The sequence below is a fragment of the Solea solea genome, chromosome 14 (assembly GCF_958295425.1).
Source record: "Solea solea chromosome 14, fSolSol10.1, whole genome shotgun sequence".
Classification (NCBI taxonomy): Eukaryota; Metazoa; Chordata; class Actinopteri; order Pleuronectiformes; family Soleidae; genus Solea; species Solea solea.
In genome coordinates, this window is record NC_081147.1 from 13,621,715 (window position 1) to 13,648,600 (window position 26,886).

The following is a 26,886-nucleotide window of genomic DNA, read 5'->3' on the forward strand; positions in this document are numbered from 1 at the left end:
CCCCTCCACTGTTGTCTGTCTTCATCTCTATCTCTCTCTCGCTCTCTCTCTGTCTCTCTCTCTGTCTCTCTCTCTGCATGTGCGCTGCCACTCTGTCATCCGCAGGGATGCGACTGAAGGAGACCATCTGTTGATCCATTTGTCTCCTGCTTTGCTTCCTGTGCCACCACCTCTCCCCTATCGTCGATCGGGCCTGGAGTTTTCCTCTCCCCACCCACTTTGTTGTTGCCAACAGGCGTGTTGGGGTGAGGAGGGTGAGCTGCTGTGGGTGAGGCAGGAGGCTGTGCCCTCTATAGCCTCTGATACACAGAGAAAGAAAGAAACAGGCATTGGCATCCTGTTTTGTACAAACATACCATAAACAGCTAATGAGCCTGGAGCATCAGTTTTCCTATTTGCCTATTTGTGTTGAAGTGTTTTTGATGGGCTGACCTTAGTGGGAAAAAACAACAAAAAAACACACAAACACACACAAATTTGATCTCTTTTTTTTTTGATTGCTGATATCAAAGCTATTCCCTTTCCCCCCTTAGGTCTTAAACACAGAGCTTATCATTATATGGAGGCATAGACCATGAAATAGATGTTACAAACAATACTGAAGGACCATCACTGGAGGCTTGTGAACACTCACCCCCAGCACATTTATTGTTTGTGAACTGTTTGCCAATATTGCCGCTAAAGAGAGAAGGGTCTCGGGTTCCACGCGTCTTCCCTTCGCTGTCACCGCGCATGCATGTCCGTGGGTTTGATGGACAGCGAGTCCACTGTGGGGACTTCGGGGGGGGGGGGGGGGGGTGCTTGCCTTTGATCTTCTCATGCGACTCTCGATTACCCATCATTCAGCAGAGCTTAGGCCCTGGAGAGCAGCTGAGGAGAGGGTGGTGTGTTAACACGAGCTCTGATGTACCCACAAGAGGTTCACTGTCCGACTCAGGCATCATATAGCAGATTACACAGTCACGGAGGAAAATGTGCCTGGATAGTGCCTGTTGTGAACTTCCAGAAAGTGTGTGCACCACCACAGGGTATGAGAGGGAGATGGTAACTCTGATGGGAAATATAATGAGGTGGCAGTCCATTCGGAGGTGTTTACAGCATCAATGTGACTGTAAATTGTATTATGGTGTTTTTTCTCTCTCTCTCTCACTCCGTCTATGAATTTTTCATAGATTTGTAAGGTTTTAATCACGACTACTCGATATATCTGGTGATAGGTGTACACCCAGGGAGACATGCTATTGATTTCCCATAACGTGTAGATGATATGTGGCCATGCACACTCCTCTATTACCAACAGGCGTGTCATTGAATTAGTCATGATCTCACCGCTGCTGTCACCTGCCACGAGGGTTCAACAAACTGAAATCAGGGTCAGTTGCAGGTGTGTATGGACAGTTCATAGCTGTGTACACACATGTGCAAGGTCTTCCTTCCTCCTTGTCTCTTTTGCTTTGAGAAAATAGGGATGGCACGATACAACTTTTTTTGCGTACTCGAGTATATCATCAGTCCGAGTCATTTTACACCTTTTAAACTGTGAAGCTGTTAACAACACCCTTGTGCCATTTCAAGCTATTTAAAAGATGTAATTCTCCGATCGTGACGTTCCTTTTGCCATAAAGAAGAAAAAAACAGCCCACAACATGCCTCTGCTGATTTTTATTGTATTGGACTTTCCATTTTGTATCTGTCCGATCCAGTGATTTTGACCAGTTTAGTCTTCCCTTCCTTTGTTAACTCTCCCAATCCTTTTTGTTTGTTTGTTTTGTAGGCTTCCTCAGTACTGGTGACCAGGCCGCTAAAGGGAACTACGGGCTCCTGGACCAGATCCAGGCTTTGAGGTGGATTAGTGAGAACATCGGCTTCTTCGGTGGAGACTCCAACCGCATCACTGTGTTTGGCTCTGGGATTGGAGCGTCCTGTGTCAGCCTGCTCACCCTCTCCCATCACTCTGAAGGTACAGTACAGCACAGCAGGGACGGGGGATGGGTGATACAGCTGTAGAACTCATGCCTGCTGGTGTGTAGGCAGCTTGATATTAGAAACGTGGCGATGCAGGCCACAAGTTATTCAGTAATGCATTCTGCTTTACTGTGCAGCCCGGTGAATGTGAAGAGGCAGGTGTTTGCATTTAAAGGACCGTGATGTTCACTTCGCTCGGGAAACCGGAGCGACACGGCACATTTAAAACCACATGTGAGACTTTTCTGGTTTGTTCGTGTAACGTGTGAGTGAAACAAACATGGAGGTTTGAATGTGTCTTTGTAAGCAAGATAAAGGAGGACAGAGTGTACCACAGAGACTATCTAGTGGCAGACATATTCAGGGTGCATGACATACACACACCCACCGCTCTCTTTGTATTCAGTGTTTTTTTTATCTGCTCGCTGCCTTAATGCTACTTCATGATGATTTACTGCCCACACTGGCCATGTCTTTAGTACTAAATGCAGCATGCGTGCTTAACCTGGACATGTGGTAAACATGCCTCATCCTTATGCCCCTCTAATGCATCATTCTATTAAAATGGAGCTTACATGCAAGTTCTTGCAGGAAGCGTATTTGCCCATGTGATTGAACCTTTTCTCTGAGCTCCAGCTAAGCATATAAACCCCCAGCTGCACCCTGCAGAGCCACATAAACCCCACACTGTCCTTATTAACCTGCAATTATCACTCTCCCTATGTTTAAAAGATGGCTGTTTTCTTGAATATAATGGATAGCAGCGTTGTGTGTCCGCATCAGGTTACCGTTGAAGTGTTGTTGGAAAGCAATGTTCAAGTTTCACATCGTTTATTTTGTGCTAACATTCTAAATGAGAAATCTTTACATTGGGTCACGTCGTCCGCCTGTGAACACGTTGTTGTTAACCAGCCAGAGATGCTCTGTTCACAATTCAACACAGGGTATTTACTGTACATTATATGGAAGTGAACTACATTAGTTCTGTTAGAGAGAGAGTTGGTCTGAAACTATAAAGTACAGCCGCACGAGCCCCACACGTTAACACTTACTTACTTACTTACGGCAGAGTCAGAATTTTGAAAGAGGTCATTTGAGCTGCTTTTCTTTGGGCTCCCTCACAGTGCCAGGGATTTGTGATTTGTTTTGCGTTCTCCAATTTGCATTAAAGTGTTACTAATTGCCTTGATTTCCTCCGATGAATGATGACTGCTTTTCGATTGAATTTTTACCATAAATGCTTTTTATTCATACTCCATAATGCTACGCTCCATGTAGCATGTTATTATACTGCCAGTGAAACCATCTCCTCTGCCTTCCAGTAAATTGGATATTACTGGGTCTGTTTTTTTTTGTTGTTTTTTTTCCCTGAATAAAAATGTATGCCCCACTGATGGGATGAAAAAAAGAGCCAGTAAAACTTGAGGGATCATAGGAAATTGAAACGAGAAACCTTCTATCAGGCCAGGATTCTTGCTGTGAATGTTACCAATGGCAATCAGATTTCACAGTTTCTCTCAGAGCACAGATTGTTGTAATTGTGTAAAGTTTAGAACTGGAGTGGGCTGCAGGATGAGACCGGAAATCTGAGGCGAGAAATGTTATTTTGCACCTGCTTTCTCAGCCTCCGCTGTACCTTGCCCCTCCTCTCCTGTACCATAACTGTCAAACTGAAGCCTAGACGTTCTTGTTGCCAAGACGACAGAGTACACAAGAAAGGAATCAGTGTCTGCATCCGCAAAGCTGTGAAAATGAAAGTAAAAAATCTATAATCAAATGAATTACACACTGTGGTACGAGCACACCTGGTTTCAGGTGGCCTCTAGTCATGGATTTGTGTAATTGTTTTCTAACTCTGTTAGCAGACTGCTGCAGCTCAGGAAAAAGCGCCTTATGTGAAGTTTTCTAGTTTACGTCAAAAACAAAATTGTCAACCGCTCACTGTATGGATGGCACCACCCACACCTCCTGATTTGACTTTTTAGTCTCGCTAGCAAATAGAAATAGAAACACACAGGCACTTAGAATGGCAGCGTCACACTGAATGATGCTATTGCAACATATTTGTAGATGCACGCACGCACACACACACAGTCACACCTGCACACACACACACACATATGCCTGCACACAAATATTTCCCTTCACCTGCTGCTCAGATGCAGGAAAACAAGGCCCAGGTAAAAAAGGGGGAAGTAAATCAGCAATGACACACTGTTCTGGAGCTCCCCAGTGTGTCGGTGTACTTAATGACAGTATTCCCACTCTTACTGTACACAGTCTGTCATCACTGCCTATAGTGCATAGACTTTCCCTCTAACGGAGACTTCTTTGGTGCCTGTTGGTGGCAGGACGACAACTTACTTCAGATGCTCCATGCTCCTCCTGAAGCCTATTTAATAAGCTGGATCCTATATCATTCCAGCCCTCCAGCCTCTCTCTCTTTGATTGCCGGCTCCTCTGGACTGGCCTTAGTGGCACCTCCGTGTGGGCGTGCAGGGGCTTCAGTCATAGGGTACATCCATCACTGAACCTACTCTTTCTGCTGTGTGTGTGTGTGTGTGTGTGGATGCTGGCTTGGATGTCCTCTCTTGAGGGTTGGATTTTTTAGACACTGGTCCCTGCCCTGCCTCCTTCATCTTATCTCCCCCTCACTGCACCCATCTGTCTTCCTGCCTTCACACACAGTAAAAGCATGCAAGGGACACACGCTTTCTCTCCATGTGCCAGAGTGTCTCTACCCTTCTGCCTCTCTGGGTTTCTGCCCCCTAGTCTGCCGTATGTGTGTGTGTGTGTGTGTGTTGTGTTGCTGTTAATAAGATGGCTGCCTTGTCTTCTCTGTGGCAAGCAATCTAGCTGCACATCTGAAACTTTGGAGGGAGAATGGTCATTAAAAGCACAGTCTCTCAGCAGGAGTGTTTTTGACCAGCTTATTAAATATAGCTCAACAGTTGTGTTCCTGCAGAGGGAAATATCTGTCCCCCATCTTCCTTTTCTCCCGCTTCAAACAGAAATCAGCTGAAGAATTTCAGAAGCAAGGACATTTGCAAGTCCCATGTATTATCTATCTGTCTCACGGGCATTCATCGAACATGCAGATTTGCCTTTTTCCCTATCGCCTAATGATCATTATGATTTGAAAGCGAGATGGCTTCTTTGCATGTGAACGGAATACCAAGTGGCCAATGACTCAAATGTTTTTTTTTTTTTTGTTGTTGTTTTTTACATAGATCTCTTAATACTTGTGTAAGTCAGCATGTGTTTCACCCCGTACAACCTAAAGGAAAGAGGCTGTATCTACACGAGTGTGTCTGCTTCAGTGTGCGTTTCCCAGATGTCCACGTCTGCGCACGCAGCAGTGACTATCAACAAGGCACACACGAGGGAAGGGCTAGTTCTAGAGGCGCTGAAGGTCATTTTGCTTCTTTTTTCCCCCCCTCTTCCTGTAAGCAATCAGGATAAAAGCTCCGCTTCGGAGGAAGTGCTCCCCATTTAATGGAACGTCTTGGACATTAAAGACAGCCAGTGTGGAGGAGCCTTCAAGCCAATGTCAGCTTTCATTTTTATTAAGACTTCTGGGTTATTGAGGACCATAAATGTGCATGTTAAATGCTTGGGTTTTATTACAGTGGTGCAACGAGCACCAAGGCTTTCTAATGCAAGACACCACAGAGTTAACACTGAAACCACATGAACCACAAGCATTAACAGGGCAGTGTGACAGGTGGGTTTATAAATTCATAGAGTATATATATATATGAGTGAAAAAGCATAATTGGAAGTGCAGAAAGAGATCTGAATATTTCTTTAATAAAATGGCATGACAGGCTTTTTCTTTATTTGTTTTTTTCTGAGTAAATCTGAAATATTACCTTTATCAATGATTGCCGTTCAAGGTGAACATCTTGCTGTTGACTTCGTGAATAGTGAGCATGGTTTAGCGATTACACAGAGACACAAACTGCCATGTCCTTCATGATATAGTATCAGAGGATTCGCAGATGATGTGTTTGTAAATCAAGTCCTTAAATCATCTCAAGGCAAAATGGGATGGCAAAGAAACACTTCACCCTCAGTTTTACACACACACACACACACACACATTTTATTGAATGCGGCACTAATATATGACTTTACTGTACATTATTCCATAGAAATTTTATTCTGCACTTATTAGAGACATTACATATCTTAGTTGGCTTAAAAAAAAAAAACGCCTTGGGATCTTTCCAGAGGAGCTGGTTGAAGTGGCCGGGGAGAGCAGTGTCTGGGCTTCTCTTCTGAGACTGCTGCCCCCACGACCCGGACTCGGATAAGTGGAAGACGATGAGATGAGACTTATTAGAGGATTAGTGGGTTGAATAATAGAGGTAGCGAATAAAATGTTTGTCCAGTGGATACATTTGCTGTTTATCAAATAATTGATCGCTGACAAATAATCCCGTCTAACTTTTTTGTGGTGAGGAATCAAATCAGTTTGTCACAATTAAATTATGATATTAAGTAGCAACGACAACAATAATTTGTAATGTAATAATGAATTAATAATATGTGGATTTGCATTTCATAATATCAATATAGAAGCTTGTTCATTACACCACTTTACACCAGACACAGCCGTGTGTGATGGAGCTCGGTAAAAGTCAAACAAAATTTAATGAGCCCATTGTTATTATGTCTCCCCTCAAGTAAATGCTATTTCATTTGCTTTATGTATGTACAAATACATCATCATTATGTGCATTGTTTCACACGAAGCCAAGTCACAGCATAATTCTGTGGGCAACAGGTTTCATGCGTGGTGCGCACGCGTCAAAACAATTCGCCTACAGTCACGTTTGCTAAATTAACTGGAAACTATTTGGGTCAATAAATCACTAAAGTAGTTTTTTCGAAGCAGACTTACTTTTAACTGGACGTCCTCCAAAAGGGTGATTACAGTAATAATTGTTTTGCAAGTACTTATATGTAACACACATACTTATATATACTTTATATTTATAACTGCTATATTTCATCTCCACCTGCTTGAGTTCACCTACAGGAGGAGGAATGTATAATCTATAGTCTCGGTTCTCTAGTGATTCCTCTGCAAATGATTACTGTGCTGTTTCTGGCATGTATTTAACATGTGGGCCTGCAAAGGAAGAAAATGAGACTGACAACAACATTTACTGGACCTCGAATCAATCTGCCACTGTCAATCTTGCTGATACAGTGATCCCGGTGTGGGATTTTAAAGCCTGCGTTTGCCATGAGCAGCTAACCTCTGCTCTGACAATCACTTACCATGTGCACGCTGGCTCGTGGTTGTCCTTTGAGGCAAAAGCACAAGCTCGGTTGTAGTGCTACAGCTGGATATTGTGAGGATGTGTTACCGTCTTGAAATATTGATACACAATCCAGAGCTAATACTAACACTGCTCCACATTACCCTGTTCTTGAGAGTGGAGGAGGAGGAGGCCAACAGGCCGTAGACGTAGATGAAGAGTGTGTGAGTGTTGCACTACATCACTGCTTTAGCTGTAATATTACATCTGGCTGTGACCTTTGAAAAATAACACGTGTGGGTTTCCTCTCTGAAATTAGACCCAGGGGAGGTTTTCCTTGTGGAACAGCCTGCACACCCCCTACTCCCTATGTCCCTCTGCTGAGCTCTCATCATACAGATCTGAAGGTGCAATCAATCCACACTCGGTGTCATCTTCATTTCTGGCTCGGCTCGGCGTCCCGTAGATCAGCCATCCATCGCCTCAAGTTTTAGCATTAAATAAAGGCACATTGCAAGTGCTGGAATGGGAATGGGAGTCGCCAGGAAAGATAGCTACATAACCACGTCCTTTATTCGTACTGCCATTGTTGTGCAAATACCTTGTGCTTGAGAAAAAACAGGGACAATTGTCGAAGTTGAATAGATCCAATTTCTGAAGTGTCAAAGGCATTCAGCAACTCGACACTGTAAAGGGTGTTTGGGGCAACAGAGTGCTTCTGTCTCGAGGTTTGATTTGGCTGTTTTGCTGAAAGGTGTCTGTGCATCTCAGGGTGTGAAAGAGACCTCTGCGAGACGAGAGAATGGGGACGCGCCTTGTCGGATGCAGTATTCTTACACCTCGATTGACAAGAGCGATAATTAAACCGGGGGACGCCATCTCTGTGGAGAAAGAATGCTTGTATTTATTTACGCTGACTGTTCAGGTCTGTTGTCTTCTATACTGTGGCCATCAGTGCATCAAAGTCAACTGAATTGAACTAATGGCCTATGAGGCATTTTCCCATCATCCTTTGAATGGCAGTGTGTTTGGCTCTGTGTAGCAGAGAAGAAAAATGTTTTGGGTCTTTTTTACAAAACAAAGATAGTGGATTAACTAGAAATAAAATTCCTCCTACTACTAATAATACTCTTCAAACTTGAAAAGAATTGGTAATGCCCTATTTCTGGCAGCAAGTCGGTTTTATTTTTCTCTCACCACTGACAAGAGAAAGAGTGTCAAGCAGAAGAAGAAAAGAAAACGGGCTCTATGGAGTCATTTGAGGTGGAAGAGGTGTTTTTAGGCTAAAGATGACTCCACTGAGGTCAAATAACTAGTTTGAGGTAACACTCCAGAAAACAATATCCAGCTGGGCTGTCCATCAGACGGAGGCAGCTTTACCTATCCCTAGCCAGGCGAGGGCAGAGGAATGAAGAATTGACAAATGGCCCAAAAACAGTGGAGGCAGTTCATTCGAGTAGTCCAGCCATCCGTCTGTCTGTGCTTGCAGCAGGTAGTTGAGCCTATAAAGCATAGACTTAAAGGTCTTAAAGAGCTGAGCAGCAGGTCAGAGAAAGAAGCAAGGGGGTAATTGAGTACTTTAGTAAATCCGTGCCCCCATCAGCCGAGATATAATAGAGTATTGCATATACCATATATACCTAACCTTAACTCATATCTACAACTGTACCAATGAGCTGTGGCAGCTTGAGCGCCACGTGGCACGCGCAGTCTATTCCAGCGATATTCTTCAAGACAATGCGACGCGACACATGTGGTGATGCATCGCTGAGATTGCTTTTGGAATCTAATCGAAGCTGATGAACAAGGTGACTACAGAATATGTCATCTGTTGATGACCTGCAGTCCCCCCGTGAAGAAGCTGGAAAGTCATTTGTTCAGGTGGATGCCATCTATGAATCATTCTTGATAAATCACTGTCAAGGGCATACTTGTGGACAGTGACAGTCAGCCGAGGTGGAAGGGGAGCAGTGGCTGCAGCTCCTGTCTGTGACCCTGCCTTGTTTGATCGAGTTAGGCTTTAGATCAGTTAAACCACTTGCTGCATCATATTGTTCCCAGACTGTCTTGTCGGCTTCCTCTCTTGATTGGTGTAATGACTGGAAATTTCTGTCTGTCTGTCTGTCTTGTTTCCACCGCCTTAATCTCTGAGGCATTTTCTTCAGCTCCTTTTCCCTGTTCCTCATAGCAGTTTCTTTCTTTTTTTCCACTACACCACCCTCCCCCATGCCTCGCTTTCGTCTTCTCACCATGTCTCTCTCTCTCTGTTTCACTCTTTCTCTCTCTGGCACCAGTGTAAAGCATCCATTATAGAGCGATGCATGGGTGTCTGTGTGAGTGGGAGAGAGGGACTTGGCACTCCTCCTGCCCCACCTGCAGAGGAAGCACTGACAGCTGAGCACTGGGGGCTCATCTCTCCACCTCCTCCTCCTCTGCCCATCTCCACATCTCTACTGACCTTCCTCCTCCTCTCACACCTTCTCTATCTCTCACTTTCCCTCCCACCCTCCCTTTATTCCCTCTTGTTCCACACATATTGGCCCAATTTCTGCTACTGCTCACTAGTGTCAGTTAACCACTGTTTTTACATTTCATTATATCCGTGTGTCTGCTGTCCCTTTTTTGTTTTCTTTGCTGCACAGTTGTGTTCCCTTTCCCTAAGCTACGATGGAACAAGTGTCTGCACACAAGTGTTTGATTTTGTTCAATTTTGATTCGTTTGGTGCGATGTTAAGTAGGTTGTTGTTGTCAGTGTTTGTCTGCCAGATGAACGACCGCAGTATAATTAGCTGAACTTTAACCTCCAGCGGTGACCTATGAGCACACTGCGCTTGCATGTTGGTGAATGACAGATCACCTCTGCAGCTACAGTGAGACCAGCCCTTCAGTGTGAGTGCACCTGTTTACCACAAATACAGCGGAGCTGCTTACGAAGCCACGGCTTGCTTGATAGCAGCGTCACACACTTCTCATCAATTTCATGGGTTCGCATTACATGTGATTTATGTACATCTGCAGTTGGACGGGGAACATTACCAGGTGTTTCAGCCGGTTACGGGTGCTGATTTCCAAACTCCTAAGTTATTTTTGAAAGGGGAAATGTATGACTTTGTGCTCGTTTAATTCTGGCAAAACCACTTTATCTGCACAGGCGAGAAGAAAAAAAAAACAACAACCATGCTTTTACTGCATCGTAATAGACATCCAGAAATATATCATTCCATTTACATACAGTCTGCTTGCCACAGCCTCTGCTTGTAGACAGAATGATTTGGAAGGAAGTTTGTTTGTTTTTTTTTCTTCCGTATGTGATAAAAAGTGTTGGATCGGAAAAACATTAGTTGAATTATTGTACTGTTGGACTACATTAGCGTGATTTGCTGGGCGAGAGCGACAATGTGATGCAGGGAATGGTTTTCACGTATGGCATTGCTATCATTATCGCTGACATAATGTGCTGTAGAATTTTATATTTCAAAGTCTACATGTGTGCTTTGTTGTCCGGCATTCCAATTATTTAAAGTGCTATATGTAGGAGACATAGCATTTCTTGTTAAAATGGAACACTGGCTTCACTGATAACAATGATCTGTTGTGCCACAAACTGCCACCCACCCAATAATGCGCCTTGTGTAACCGTTCAGTAGAGCTGCTATAGCTGTATGCATCGTAAAGTTACCAAGTGTGACAGACACTTTTTCCACCAGACAGGGAAGCAAAACTGGGAATTTCAGCTGACACTCTCCGTCCCTCGCTCTCATACACTTTGTCAGTGGATTATTTAAATTATAGAATGTTTTTAGTGTCTGTTACTTTTGTGAAAATGAACCAAATAGGTTGAATGTGGGCAGATGATGGGGCAGTTATGTATGTGTATGGGTTTGTGCCTCATATTTCCATATTCTGGAAAATCTGGCAGCCATGCTTATGCGATGATTTGAATTGGGGTTGCAGTCATTTTAAAAGCTAAAGGTCACTGTTTTACATATTGTTCACATATAACCTTTACATTTTAAAGTGAATACATGTTTTAGGTTAGAATAATTGTATAGGGCAGGTTTAAGTTCAGGGTAAGATAATAGGCCAGTAGTATATCACTGTAATATGTGCTTGAAAATCATGGAAATGTGTGTGTGTGTGTGTGTGTGTGTGTGTTGTCGCCTACCTCACAAGACAGTCAATTCCGGGCAGTGCGAATGCATTAGCCTTAGCTATGAAATTTGCATAGTCTGAGCACAAGTGAAATCCCCATTGAGAGGAACTTCAGCAAACATGCTGACAAGCAGTATCCTCCATGGTAAAGGGCTAACATTGTGCAGCCTGACAAAAAGACTAAATCTTTAGCTCTTGGGCCTGCAAGGCTGTAATAGATTTTTAGCTTAGAGAGCTAACATAACCTATAGATCCTTTTCAGTGTAAAAGAGAGGGACTCACAAAATCGAAAAAAGCCACTGTTGGAGAACAATATTACCAAAGTGTTTTTAAACAAATTCCAAACCAAATCCTTGTCCCATGGGTAGTGAACTTTACATCGAGCTTTAGTGTTCGTTTTGGATCATGTCAGGACAGAGAGGCTGTTGCTGCTGACAACATTTTAAATAGCTATGTGCACATTACATTACATTACATTACATTACATGTCATTTAGCAGACGCTTTTATCCAAAGCGACTTACAATAAGTGCATTTAAACATTTGGGTACAAATGCACGGCACTGCACGGCAGTGACGTGCGGTCAGGGGACATCATAACAACTAAAATACTGACCTATTATAGTGTTATGTATTATAGTATAGAATAGTGACCTATTCAGTCTTTCTGATCGGCCATAAATGTTCAGTGAACATGCACAGGGTGAGGCAGAAAGTACGTGGGTAACAGGTGCACGTCGCTGCATGCTCTTCTTCTATAAAGAGGGGGCGTTTTTTAAAACAGCGCGGACTTATTATATATATACATATGAAGATCATACATGATTTTCAATTTGACCTTATATTAATAAATATTCTTCTTTCTTTTGCTATCGTATTGTTGAACAGTTTGGAATTGATTAAAGCATAATTAAAAGCTTTTAAACAACTAAATGTTTCAATTAAGGTAAACATTGAAATATTAGCTTCTATTTTGGATTCAAACATCGGACTCCAAAGGATTTAGTGCCTCCCCAGTCATGAACCTCACCGCACGTCACTGCTGCATGGTTAATTGAGTCTAAACAGTATGTGTTTGTATGCCCACGACAAACTAGCAGGTACAAATCATCCTCCAATTACATGTACAGTCAGTCAGTGATTTGCATCTTTCTCCGAACCAGCAAAGTGACATGGGAGTGTTGGATTTTAAACACTGTCGCCGTTGGAGTCTGGTTTTCCGAGTCAGATAGATAATTCAAAAATAATTTGTCTTCCAAGAAATGCCCCAGATAGACTCAGCTTGTACAACATTATCAATATTACAAGATTAGTCCACAGTGGCTGGCCTTTGAGATACAATTCAACACTCCGTGAAGGCGCTTAACTGAGAAAAACCCTCCTGGGGCACCTTAAAGCCCTCATGTGTGGAATTTGAAAAGTTTACCGTGGCAACTGCAGAATCCAAACTTGACACATTGATGACATATTCGCTTTGTTTGTAGGAATATTGTGGGTTTCATGATCTGAAGGATGATTTTAATATGTAAATGGTATGTTTTGTGCTGATATTCAAAGAAAGAAAGAGCTATTCTTAGAGGGCTGTGAATACAGACCTTTACATATCTACAATAAAATGGCAGCCTAGAAAATAAAAGTTTGTACAATTTTTGTAAGTGAAAGTCATTTTAATTATTATTGAAAAAAAAAAAATGATTTTGCTCCCTGAACAGCTGGAAGGCTTTTATTGTGAAGCAGCTGTAGAAACTACTGGCGGGGTGTTTGCTGAGGAAGAAGAGCAATGTACAGTAGGATTTCAAAACCAAACTCCCTGTGCGACACCCACGTTATCTATGAGCTAACAAATGCAGATAAAAGCAAACACTAAAGGGAAGGTTCTTTCCCGAGCAGTTCATTATGAACACTTCACTCTTCACCACAGAGACAAATGTAGCTGTGTGAAGAAGCGCTATTTCCACACCTAAGCACACCTGGCTAATTGCTGCAAAACATATATATTTAAGTGTAGACGCTGCGCGCCTCGACACTTGAACCGCAATGCAGTTTATTTAAAACAGGAGGCAGCCTCGAAGGGTATAATGAGGTGGTGACCTGAGATTTTACTGTCAAAAGCTGTCAAAACATTTAACCAAATCAAATATCAAACATAATACAATCATGATTTTAGATAATGAAAAATAGGCATCACTCCTGCAGCATTCCTTCCTGTTTAAGTAAAGGCTGTTTGAAGAGCATGCACCCTCCACACTATTTCAGATGTTGACAAAGCCATATGGCACGTCTCTAATCTTGATTGATGCCACCACCACTGTGAACACTACTCACACTGCAGCGCATAATGAAATGTAGCGACGCCACATTTCACAAAAATCATCACAGTGATTTGTTTATTATTCATTACGAAAGGCACCGGAGCTTCTGCCATTTTCCAGCTGGAAAAACAATGCAAAGGAGTGTTTACTCTCCAAACACAGAGCAGCACACAAAGCTCATAAATATGTCTTCACTGGCGCAATGTGCTATTCTTAGGGTTCCCCTCAGAGCCACTATCTAATTGGAGCCTTGTTTGTCCTATCGGTAAAGCTATCCTCTGCACAGACTTTTTTTTATGAGGCTTCTGAGTGACTGAGATTTCCTGTCTGGGTTTCTGTGGCTTTTTTCCACCATGTCCCGGGACTCCTGCTCATCGGTGAGGGCTTCATTAGCCGGGAATGGGAGGTGGCAGCAGAGAGAGAACAGCTGTTTAGCTAACCACTTGCATTGTTAGCCAACCTTCTCCGTATGCCTAACTGCCTAAATCCGTCCCCTAGCTGCTAATAGAAAGCTCATTAGGAGAGGGGAGGGAAACTGGATGGGAAACAGCGCCTCTGTGCTACAGTACCACCAGCCTCAGCTTCTCCTTCTCTCCCTCTGGTCTCTATTAAGGAGCAGTATGGAATAAACCTTCCCTCTATGGATCAAATACCAATCCAGCTCATGCTATCCTTTGACCCTGACCTCCTGGGAGAGAACACAGGGGTGTATATGTACCTGAGTTCTCCTTGGAGACCACATCTGTAATACCAAAACATGCTCCTTACTTGAGATACAGAATCACAGAGGAACGGCATAGTTTTTTTTTGTGTGTGTATGTGTTGTTTTTTTCTCCAGCAGTATGGTGTTACATTATTCAAACACTGTTGATTGTACCGCTGTAATTTGTCCGGAACCCCAAAACGATGAAGCTGGCGAGCAGGATGGAGACTAACAACATGGCACGTTGAATATCTGATGGTGTTCATGGGAACAGCTACAGATCAGTGCCAAAAGCACAGCATCCTTGTCAATGCCAAAAACCCATTGCTGGCCTATGTGTGATTAAAATTCAGACAGGAAAACACGCACGTTTCCATGGAAGTACTTCATTGAATGAACAAAGACCAGTTGCAAACATTCCGCGTGCAGCGACACAGGCAAACAAAGTGTGCGACGACATGGGGAGAGATTGACAGAAATCAATGTGCGCTAGGACTGATATGCTCCGAGCTATTTACAGTAAATGACAGCAACCGTAGGCTCTGCTGTCATGTGCAGATGTATCAGGGAAACGTGTACACAGAATACAAACTATTCTCACCTGTGAGAGCACGTTGTCAAATGTGAGATAACCACAATGAATGGAAACAAAAGGTTGTTCTTCAAAGAATATTTAAAGATATCGGAATAAAAAGTAGCAATTACACATCTTTAATCTTCCTCCTTCCATCCTTATGTTAACTGAATGTGTCATTTATTTAATGAATTGCACATATTTCATTTCTGACTTTATTACTAATATACAGTATATCTCAATTGTTATTAGTATAACTCTACATTTGCATTGTATTATGGTGCGTTCTGTCCATTCTTATTTTCCCCCATTTATATGAAACATAAAGTCCACTCAATTGCAGCATGACAATGAAGCGCTGCAAAAAATGTTAGAGCTTAATGGTTTGACAAAACAATCTTGATTCAAGGTTCCTAAACTGATGTGTTCATTCACGGGCTTCTAAAGAGTCCTCATTACTCCGTTAATGGAGACCCTGCAATTTGGCTGCTCTTCGTAAAGACAAGAATGAGGTTTGATACTTATAGCCTAATAGCACCTTTAATTCAGCGTTGCATGTTATGCACCCGGTATTCGTCAGGATATTACTGCAATATGCAATCACACTCAGCTGCTTTATCCAGATTTTTTTCCCTACATCAGTGTGAGGCACAGAGCTAGTGATAAAGACTTTGAATGTTTGATTATATTTATGTTTCATAATATATATTAATTTAAAAGGCTTATTTGTTTAAAAAAAAAAGTAAGGTAATTCAACTTTGTTTTGATATAAAATGAATCTACAAGTTCCAATGTGTTGAGTGAGCACAGCATATACACGTGGCGCCATAAATTTTCATTAGGGCAGAAATACAACTTCAAAATGAGAAAATATAGACCCTTCACTAGGCTTTTTCACAGTAGACATTTAAATTGCAGGTTTATACTTATAACATTAACAATGGCTCTGCTCTTAATGTCACAGTGAGCTATGACACGTGGCAGTGACCCAGCATGCAATACCAGGGCTCTGAAAGTGACGCAGCTAAATGGACTCACTAATTGTACCATGTCAAAATATTATTTGAAAAAAAGATGATTGGAACACCTTGTATAAACCCATTGCCCTCATTTTGCCTCATATACGTTTGTCAAGTACATTAAAAGGAGAATGTAAATAAATGAGTTGACACCTGTTTTTCATTTCTTCATGTGGTGACAGAAGCTGACAACTACATGCGGTTCAGTCTATAGTGTTGAGAGCAGGCTTACTTGATGTCACTCTGAATGTGTGCTGGGAAGAGAATGTCTGTGGGTGAGATACGTGTCAAGCGTTGTGACATTAGTTGCTGCAGAATATGTGTAAGCTTGACATTGAGAGAGTGGAGCGCGCCCGCATGCAGCCTAACTGATCGACAAGCGCGCTCAGTGGCTCACGACGCACGGGAGTCAAATCCACAACCTTATTGCGGAAACATGTATGTGCATGCACAAATACTGGCATGCACATTCAGAACACACAGCCCGGCTTTGGCATTACCAGGTCTGGACCCATGGGATCGACTGTCATTAAAGGTTGGCCTGCTCTCGCAGTCTCAGCTCACCTCAGCTCAGCGCCACACACGTGCACATGCACATATACACGCAGAGGCCTTGTGTACATGTACGTCCACATACTCTTTCATGTGTTTGTGGCTTTCATATGGCTACATCTGCATTTGCGCTGGTGGCAAGAGACACAAGAAAATATCGGTGGAGACATGAGAGTGAATAGATTGCGTCTTAGCATGAATAGGAAGAGAAAAACATGACACACACACACACAGAGAGAGAGTGAGAGCGGGAAACTGTGCATTTCTGTCACATGACTGTAATATTATTTCTTTACTTTGGTATTTTCCTTCCTCCACTGCCTACAGCCTGGTTTAAATGTAAAACACTGATAATCTTAAGTGTGGCTGCTGAGGCGATAAAGGCAACTATTGAATGCCTTATTACCCTCAGTGAGGCAGTAACACAATCTTCACAAGCTGCACAAGAACTTCACGAGGGCGCAGGCGTGTGTGCACGCACAGGATAGCATGCAAACGTAAACAGAATTCATGGTGTGCACGAACTCTCTCACGCACACATACACTTAAATGTACGTACATGAATACATATGCACAGACTCACAGATGAATAAGCTGCCGGGGCAGGAATGTGCTGTTCCTTACCACAGATCAGTTCACACCTCTCTGCCCTTGTGCCCAGACCTCGGCCTGTCACTCCAAGTTTTACTCCCTGCTCCACCACTCCAGTGAAATCAGCCAACACAATTTGGGGTATTGAGTTGGTGAAGAAACTGTCCTCCACTATCCATTTGGCCTTTTCAAAGCTTGACAGGAAGGAGCAGAGGTAAAAATACACCACATTCTGTCCTGACAAAAGTTAAAAACTTGCCCGAGTGCTACCGTGGAACGGGAATGCATACAGTCCTTGTCATGAGGCCGGCCAGGCTGAAATGAGATTGACACGGTGCCAGGCATTGAGATGTTTTCTGTCACTTAGTTTTTTTTTCATCTGAAATTCAATATGATGCATTGTTGTTACAAATGGAGACGGCGCAATAAATATTAATTACTTGTCCGCTACAGTTTGTGACACTATCAATCTGTTATCAGCTGGCTACACCAATGACTGAAATTAGCTGTCACTTCTCAATATCAGCCAAGTCATCTCCATGCTTTATTGCCTTCATTACAATATTCACTCCTTGGTGCTCAGTATCGTCATGAGGTTGGACGGTAACCAAGGCGTTGGCAAAAGATCAATGTCATGTCGTGTTTGTCTCCACAAATGGAGTAAATATCAAAGTAAGTGCGAGTGTTGATACCAAACACCTTACGGAGAACAAAAATGTGATGTGGACTTGGCAGTGCAGCCTTATCATGATCTTCTGAGGTTCATGTATATTTGATATGTCCTGCCAGATGTGGCCTTGGATTTGTGGATGTGTATCAGCAAGCAATCTCTCTCACTGAGCTCACAGAAATTAGATTTTATCTCGGGCCCCAAATCTAATACACGGGCTTATATTTACTCACAGTTGCAGAGCATCATAAGCCAATATGACCCTATAGACGGGTGGCAGAGCGGCGCAAAATGCACTTAAATGAAAATGCTTTGAGCAAACTGTTCCGAGAGGTAGACCGGCACAGAAAACAGTGGAATTTAAGCCTGTGACTGTTTCACACAAACAAACAATCACAAATTCTCATAACAATAAAACTGCGGAATGCCTTTTAAGAGAAAATAAAAATCACAGTTATCTTTTGTTTTTCCTCATTATTTAAAGTTCAAAAGAAATGAAATTGTTATTGAATACATCTGACAAATCTACATCAGGGAGAAAATGGTTCAATTTCCCTGATGGACGTGAAGTATCTGATTTGATTCAGCCAAATCGCACCCTCTGATATCATTTCGGAGTCTTTTGTACTGTGCTCAAAAACAGCACATATTGGAGATGAAATGGTTGCATGAGTCACCCTGCGCATTGAGATACTTGTGTCTTCCTCGCAATGAATGCAAAGTCACAGTTAGCGTGCCGAGTGCTGTTTTCCTATGCAGAGATTCTTTGCCTGCCTTGAATACTCTCCTGGGACAATAGCACCCACTGAGGAATTTTAAGTCTTTTTCTTTACCCCCTTATCCTCCCATGACTCCCCTTTATCCCCCCCCCCCCCCCCCCCCCTTCTTTGACTGTGACACAATGAGAATAGATGTCTGCAGCTTAGTTCATCCATATGTCTGTCTGTTTGAATTCCTAAGATATATTTTCTAGTTTGTAGCGCAGATAAATGTGCAGTCAGCACGCTTTTGTTTAGAGGAAGCACAAGTGAAGAATCTCAGATTAATGAACTCCTCGGTCGCCACGTTTTTAATCTCCATAACCGAAGTCAACGTCTCAGCAACTCGGCGTATTTCCTAATCAAAATAAAAACTTTAGAATGGATTGATTCAGATTAGTTTTGCAGCAGATCGATGCTCAGTCGCCGGATGCTGAGTTCGGATCGGCAGCATAAATAGCTCTTAATTGTTGGGATTTCCAGTTGACTTGATTTGTTAGGGAATATATCCAGCTGCTGCTGTTGCTGCTGCTGCTGCCAATGAAACTTGTCCAGGCCTTTTGTAAGGCAGGACATGTTATAACCCAATTGTCTCACTGTCCACTTACAGTAAGTGGCCATAGTGGGTAAAGAGTGTGCCGCTGTAATTGACTCGATCGGAGTTTACTGTATGAAACATGAGGCAGGGACAGCAGACATAGTGCTCTCCAGGGATGGGTTTTTGCAACACTGCTGCTGCTATCTCTCCAATGTGCGTCTTTCATCACACGTACAAAAAGAGGTTAACCTGTACCCCATTTCCACAGGCCAAAATAAACGTTTTACAACCCATGGTTATATGGGTTTTTGACCACTGAGAATCTGCTTGGTCAGCATTCACTCCCAGGTCAGACGACTCTGCAATGCACACGGGTTTTTATCAGCTTTTGTTATATTTTTATAAACACCAGTGGACACACGAGACCCCAATGAACATGGTCATTTATTCTTTGTCCTCTTCATTTTTGGCAGTGATGCATCCTTTCTGGTGCGACACCACAGGGCAGATTATTAGCATTATTTCTGAGCATGTGTGAACTCACGTCATCTCCTCTACAGATGTGTCCTCACGCAACACTGTCTGCTCACACGCGGAACTTCATTTTAAACAATGTGGCACAAAAAAATAACGCCATATTAGTGCTTTTTTTTTTTAGCAGGTTCATCCAGGTTCACAAATCCCAGGTATACTCACTTAATTTTAGCGGGGAAGAGAACATATAGAGGCACGCTCAGGCACGTACCAAACACAGCAGTCTTCCTCAGAGTGAGTAAACCCACATTCGAGTGCTGGGATCAAATTTGCAGCGCTCTGAGTTTTTTTTTGTGCCGAAGAATGAGGCCGAAGGCGAGGCCGACACGTATCCGTCCTATTTTGGTCTACTGTTTGCATGGTGTGCCGCCTCGAATTAGGCTGAGCTTGTGTGGCTCCTGGCTGCGGGGCTACTGGCACAATGGACGGAGCAGGGAACAGTGGTGTCAGACACTGGGAGAGAGGAACATGCAGAGCGGCACAGACATAACGAGAAAAATATGTTTACGCTGTTGGAGCCCGTGCCCAGCCTGGCACGTTCTTGCCTGGTAGAATACTTAATCAGCTTGGATGCTGCTGCTGCTGCCGCTAGTGCTGGTCTGACTACTGACCCTAAAAGGTTCCGGTAATAGAGAGAGTCTTTCTAATAGGAAGACCTCTGTAATTTCAAGTGGGGCACATGCAGAAAAGTACATTGCATCAATGAGAGGTTGTTTTTTTTATTTATTTTTTTTTTTTAAACATGTCCTCTAGTTCTGCTTCATTAATAGTGGTTTAGATTAAAGGAGTTGTTGATGTTCTCGGTCAGAGAAAAAAAGGTTGCTGCCTTCTATGTGTAGTTCCTAATGAGCTTCCTGAATCATTAGTGTGTGTGTACTGTACATCACACATTGCCTATAGGTATTTTCCATGTTTGCCAGAGTAGAACTGGAATTCCCTCGAGAACATGTCAAAGTTTAGAGAATGCATATGTGCAGCTAAGCCAACATTTTTACGCCCGACGCACGAGTGAACGCCACACACCTCGTTTTCCTTTGTGTGTGAGTCAATGTAATCGGGGACATATCCTTTTCTGCACCAGACTCAAAGACTTGTAAGCTAGTGATTTGGCTGCACTGGAAGACTGTGAAAAGGGCTAGGGTAAGCAGTAAGCTTCCACCCACCGCCTGCTTTTAGCCAGGATGTGCGTATCCATCTCAGTTTCACCTCCTATACCCCTACAGCTCACAGCTAATTTGTTTCTGCAAGACTTAGCCACTCAGACGCTCGCCCTCTCGCTCGCTCCCTCTCGCTTTCTTTCTCTCTATCCCCCTGATTCCCCTCGGGGGGTGTACACCCCTTACGATAATTTGTCAGTCACAAATGCAACTGTGCCCTCTCTGTGGCTTTCCTTGTCCAAAAAATTGAATTCAGCCATCCCATCTGGCTGTCACTGCGCAAGATGTCGCCAAGGAGAAAGGTTTGCCATCTTTTCACATCACATGGCCGAATTGTCATATTAGTGTGTCACTTATAGATTCGAGCCCCCCGTATACTAGACATATTTTACATCTGACTTGCACTTTTGGAGTTTTGCTTTGTTGAAGTCAATGCACTCTTTGTCTTGCCTGTCAGTGTTTGTTGTACATACAAAAAATGAGCTTTTTGGGCTGCTATACCGTGCAGATGGGTTGTAAAGCATGATGCTTATATTTAGAAACGGCAGGAGTCAGAGGTTTTATCACTGTCACCACACAGCAGCCACCTCCACAGTTCTCCCATGAAAACCAGTTTCTGTGGCGGCCAAAATCCTAAGTGATTTCCTCATAGCGCACTGATTTAAAATGTATTTGTGGACACAGTAGGAAAAGCGAGGGGGAAGTCAGAAAACGTCTTAAACAACTTGTCTCATCTAATGAGATTAGCAGAGCTGCTTACACAGTCATGACATGGAGATGCACACCGATAACCTCGTAATAACTCATTATTCTTCCCATTTCCACACTGACGCCTAGTCAAGGCTCGCTGACAGTGTGTGTTGTTATTGTGCGTGCACAGCTATCAGGCCGATCTAAGCACTGCAGCAGTGTGGATTGAGTGAATTCTACCTCGAATGGCACAACACAAAGAGAGCTACAGCAGTAGAAGGACACAGAGATAGCATTCTCTGCCTTTCAGACGCTGCAGCATTAGTGACACATGCATGAGTGCAAATGAAAAAAGAAAAAAAAAAAATCAGTGTGCAGGCTCTCTTGGTTTCTCTTGGTTTGGTGGAGAAGCTGCAGGGGGTGGAGAGAAGCACAGAAATCGATTCTGCATGGGAGTGCACATGCATGTGTAGTCATGAGAATGCACAGTTAACATTCCAGAAAAACACAGGACACAGTTGAATGAATAATAAGTGTAGTAAATGGCATTTTCTTATCATAAATGTAAATCAAGAATACTACAGTATTATTTTTGTATGAACACATTTGTTCTTAAGTGGCACAGGCAAGCAATTGGTGAGAATGTGCCGCATGCACTCGCCTTTTAGTTTGGTGAATTATTCCTCAGGTAGAAGCAAAACTTGCAAGTGTGTTTTTTAGTCTGTGCATGGGACAAGTCATGAACAGAGAGCTTGACTTTTGCTGTCTGGATAATTCAATACAATACTCACTGGACTTGATATCGGAAAAAGGAGAAAATAGATGCTGCCCACTGAAAATATGATGAAAATACTCACGCATAAGCAGTGGTGAAAAGAGATGTGGGCCACCATCGTCATGTGACCAGTATGTGAGTGAGGGATGCAAATGTGCACCACACAGTTGGAGTATTATCCTTTTTTTTTTTTTTTAAATGGCTCAAATCATCATATTAACAGCTTAGTATAAGAAAAAAAATATATATGTAGAAAAGACTGAATCAAAATGATATCAAGAGTGGTAGAAATTCAAGGATGTATTGTATCGGACACAAAGCATAGAGTCAAACAATAACACGGTACGCAATATAATGTGTGTATTATAGTGAGATGGAAAGATTACCTCAGGTCGCTTGTCTCACTTGAAGTAACTGTAATTTTCTGGTGGGAGGGGCTCAGGTATTAGCATTCTATGACCCGGTGTGAATTTTCCTGGTTCAGTTTTCAACAGCTTTGATAAAAGCAAAGAAAAGAAAAACAATCACAATGTAGCAAATAAAAGACAAACTGTCACAGCAGTTTATACATTTCAGAAGTTGTTAGGACAATTCTTGTCACTCATCTCACTGCCTTGGGGTTTTTATTCAAATCACTGTCCAGTATCATCACCTACTGTAGGCTCTTATATCCTCAAGTTTAATATCACAGTGGCTGTTGTCCCCATTGTCCACCTGTCATATTAGTCACAGACAGCTTTGCTTTATTTAGATGTTTTTTTTATATCAACTTATGTAAAAATAAATGACCCCCCTCTTAATTCTGCTCTGCACTGATGACACACCATTAACATATGGATGCTAACATTTTCTATTTGTTTTGGGTCATGTGACTTCAGGTCATTTAAGATGATGGTTATTCTTCATTATTTATGCCTGACAGTGATACTGATACGAACAGTGTCGATACTGATGGCGAATGGTTCGTATTTCTTTTATAGAATTATTCTAGACAACATAAAGCATGACGAGCTCACTCGACAAATGTCAGCTGCAGAAAAGAGACCCCACTCTCACCCTTTGGTTGTTTCATGCATCACACACTCGTCCCAACACTTAACTGGCTACAGCAACGTACTTAAAAGCTGCCCTCACCTTTTTAAGTGTCACAAGATGGTTTTTAGTCAGCGAGTGGATGCATTTAAAATACACTTGTGCTTCTGTGTATAACTGGATCACAAAGCTCACACAAATAAATAGCAGCTTCATCCAGCTCTGAGTGCCAGATCCAATTTGCAGTGTTGCACAATGCAACACAGAAACACCAAAAAACTTAAGACAATCCGAGAGAAGCATTGGAAATTTCGGTTTAATCTGCTGACAACAGTCGCTAATCTGAAAAGTCCCGATGTTGTAAACCCCACCCACGCTGGATCCCAGGCTGAATTTAATTTTGAGAATTACTCCACAAGTGCTGTGGCGTTTATTGCCTGTGATTAGCAGTCAGTCTGATGACTTCAAGACTGAGCAGTGGCCCCGCTGTGTTGTGCATGTGGACAGAGGGAGGCCAACATGCGTGTGATGATGAGGCCTGGAGTGTGTGGTATTGACCAGTGGATGCCACGTTGTGATTAGAAGGAGATATCACACTCACTGGGCTCAGGAACACATCAATCCCACAACCGTGGAAAAGCCTGTCAATGGGGTCATTTTTATCCTCCTCTCCTCTCCTCTCCTCTCCTCTCCTGCCTGTCCTCCTCTTCCTCTTCACTCATACCTCGTTCTTCCCTCCACCCTATTCTTGTCTCTCCTATTCCATCCTATACAATTTTCTCTTTTTTTTCTGCTCCTTTTTTTTTCTGCCCTCTTTCTTCCTTCCAACCGTTCTAATGGATCCGACTCTTTATCTGGCCTAAGCCACAGCCTGCAGGCATGTGGATATTCTTTAGTCTGAAACAGAAGACCAACAGCTTCAAACAACATTATATAGGGCTGGCATGAAACACATTTCACACTGACAAACACAGGCCACTCAGACTCTACCTCGATATGGATGTTACTAACACACAAGGAGGGCAGTCCTTCTGTTTCAAAGCCCCCCCCACTCTCCACTCAAATAATGCTGCAAAACCTCCCAGGATGGAAGACAAATTCATGAAGGAATTAAGAAACTATGCACTGGTGTGTGTTTGGATCCATGTAAAACAAACTGTTGCTTTTCTTTTGGCAGCTATCCTGTTGGATCGTCTTATATGAAATCAGTTCAAAGTTAATTTGAATAGAACAAACACGTAAAGCCAAGTTACAAGAATAGAATTCGAAATGTAAGTCCCTTTCTGTGTGTTTAAGGCATATGTGTTATTTTTTAATGTTTAAGCAAACAAGTACCTATAATTGGTCTAATGTTATCTTGCTCATACACACACACACACACACACTTACATGAATATGTGCAGCTTTACTCCCAGAAAGATTTAGAGCTTTGGCTTACAGGAAATCACTGTGTAGCATGTGGGAGAACCAGTGTATTCAGTGAGACCACTACTGTGGCAGAAATGTACATCTTGTCCTTTCACTTATTTTGTCTACATTGGTCATTTTTGAAGTTCAGTATTTGAGCGAACGGAAAAAAAATAATGACGGTGTTGTTCCGGGGCTGCGCGTGTGAAATTATCCATGGACTAATGCATGATCAGACCAGAGGCACTTGTGTTTAAGTGGAAGCAGCCTGTGGTACTGTAGGCTGTAACCATGGAGACAGCAACTTTAACCATGTTATGTGACTGCATGTGGCCAAGGTTGAACAATTAGGCGAACGCTATACAAACAGTATTCCTCATTCAGCTGGCTTTAAATACTCCAGAAGGGAATAACCTTCTTCATATATATTGAGCGTTTAGAAAAACAGATTTGGATTTGGGAAAGTAGATGATAAAACCAGCACTGACAGAGAAGGAAGATAAGAGTCGGAGTGAAATGCTGCACGAAGCAGCGCAAAATGTATTGAGGACTGAGTCGGAGAGACATGTTTGCAACAGAGGGGCTCAGTATAGTCTGCGGGTCTGTGGAGATTTGCTTACACTGACGAGATGGTGGAGGTAAGATGGCTCAGAGGATTCAGGCCCCGCTGAATGCAGGCTTATGTCTAATCATCAGCAGGGAGGGACTCAGCATGGTCTCTCAGAAAAAGTGACGGGGAGAGTGTGATAGCAAGAGAGGCAGAAAAACAGACCAGAGGAAAGATTGAGGGTGAAGAAAATGCAAGTACAAGATCTAGAAGGAGTTATAGCTGAGGAAAAAAAAAAGACATGTCCCTGTGGCCACGTAACTTGTCCCTTGTGATGTCTTTAATGGATATGAGAGGAATTTAGATAAGATTTTGCTTCCTTACATATTTTATCTCTGAAAGTCATGTGAAATATTGTTAGAAAAATTAATTAGTGGCCTATAAAATGAGATTCAGCCAAGTTTCAAGGTCATCTGATAGCTCTCCCATTAATGCCATCTTTGTTAACTTTTTGTTGTTGTTTTTTTTTTGGTTTCATGACATTGTTAAGTTGTCGGGATGCATTTTACACTCACATGTATCTCAGGGCCATACTGATAAAAAATCACTGCTGATGCTTCAGTGATTTTGTCCAGATGTTCCAGAGTACAAAGTACAGTCATTTATGGCGCTTACTGGCATCAACTATTAACACAAGCCCGACACTCAAACATGCCCATATTTGCCACATAACACATCAGCAGTGATCCACAGCTTAGCCATGTCATGTTACTCTCTCTCTCTCGCTCTGTCTCTCTCTCTCACTCTCTCTCTCACTCTCTCTCTCTCTCTTTCTCTCACTCTCTCTCTTCAGTAATGCAGCATTGGCTCATTAATATCAGCATTTAATCCAAATTGCGGTTGTCAGGAGATGGCCCAAACTCATGTTTTAGTGCGTGCATGTGAAATGTGGCTCTCTACCCTATCCGCTGGTCATTATAGGCTCAAGGTCAACCTTCTTTCCCCCTCCATCAGTGGTAAATGATCTCCACAGGCCACTCCTCCAATCCAGGGCCTGAACCACATGCCCATTTAACAGGTGTCTAGTGAGGGGGCAGCGCGGTCGAGGTCAGAAAACGGTAGCGCAGAGGCGGCTGCCGAGCGGCGCGACAGTATTTTAGCGGGGACCCAATGAGTGATTACCTCAGCGCTCCAGTCATAATTCAGCATGACCTCAATCTGCCAGCTATGCTAGGGTTTGATGGATCTGCTCACAGTTTTGGTGTCGGGTTCATGCATGTCAAACACAGGGTGATAATGATAGGGCTATCTGTTGCTTTTAAAGTTAAACGTGAGGCAAACATGACCGTGCTCCGTCTCTTTAATTTTGTCAGGATATTGAGTGAGTAACCGCATCTATGTCACAGAGTGCGTGCTGGAGACAAAACAATGTCACAAATGGTTAACCGCCATCACGGTGATGCCTGTCGTCTGTCGGTCTATTCATCATGACCGCGGCTTATCAATCAAAGTCCACTCAAATACACACGCACCCACAGACACGCATATACACCTCCCAGTGTGGATAATTAGTGGATTCCCTCAGTGGGTGATAGAGCCTGTGCTTTTCTCCTCTCTCTCTGACCTTCCCTAGTGAGCGTC

At 42.9% G+C, this 26,886-nt stretch overlaps 1 protein-coding gene across 2 annotated transcripts in view; it reads left to right on the plus strand.

The window, feature by feature from the left end:
• nlgn3a (neuroligin 3a) overlaps positions 1 to 26,886 on the plus strand; it is a 114,190-nt gene that overhangs the window by 68,887 nt on the left and 18,417 nt on the right. For both annotated transcript variants that reach the window (XM_058649545.1, XM_058649547.1), the window contains one exon: positions 1,775 to 1,960. In XM_058649545.1, the coding sequence (XP_058505528.1) occupies positions 1,775 to 1,960 (186 nt within the window). The remainder of the gene's footprint in view (positions 1 to 1,774; positions 1,961 to 26,886) is intronic.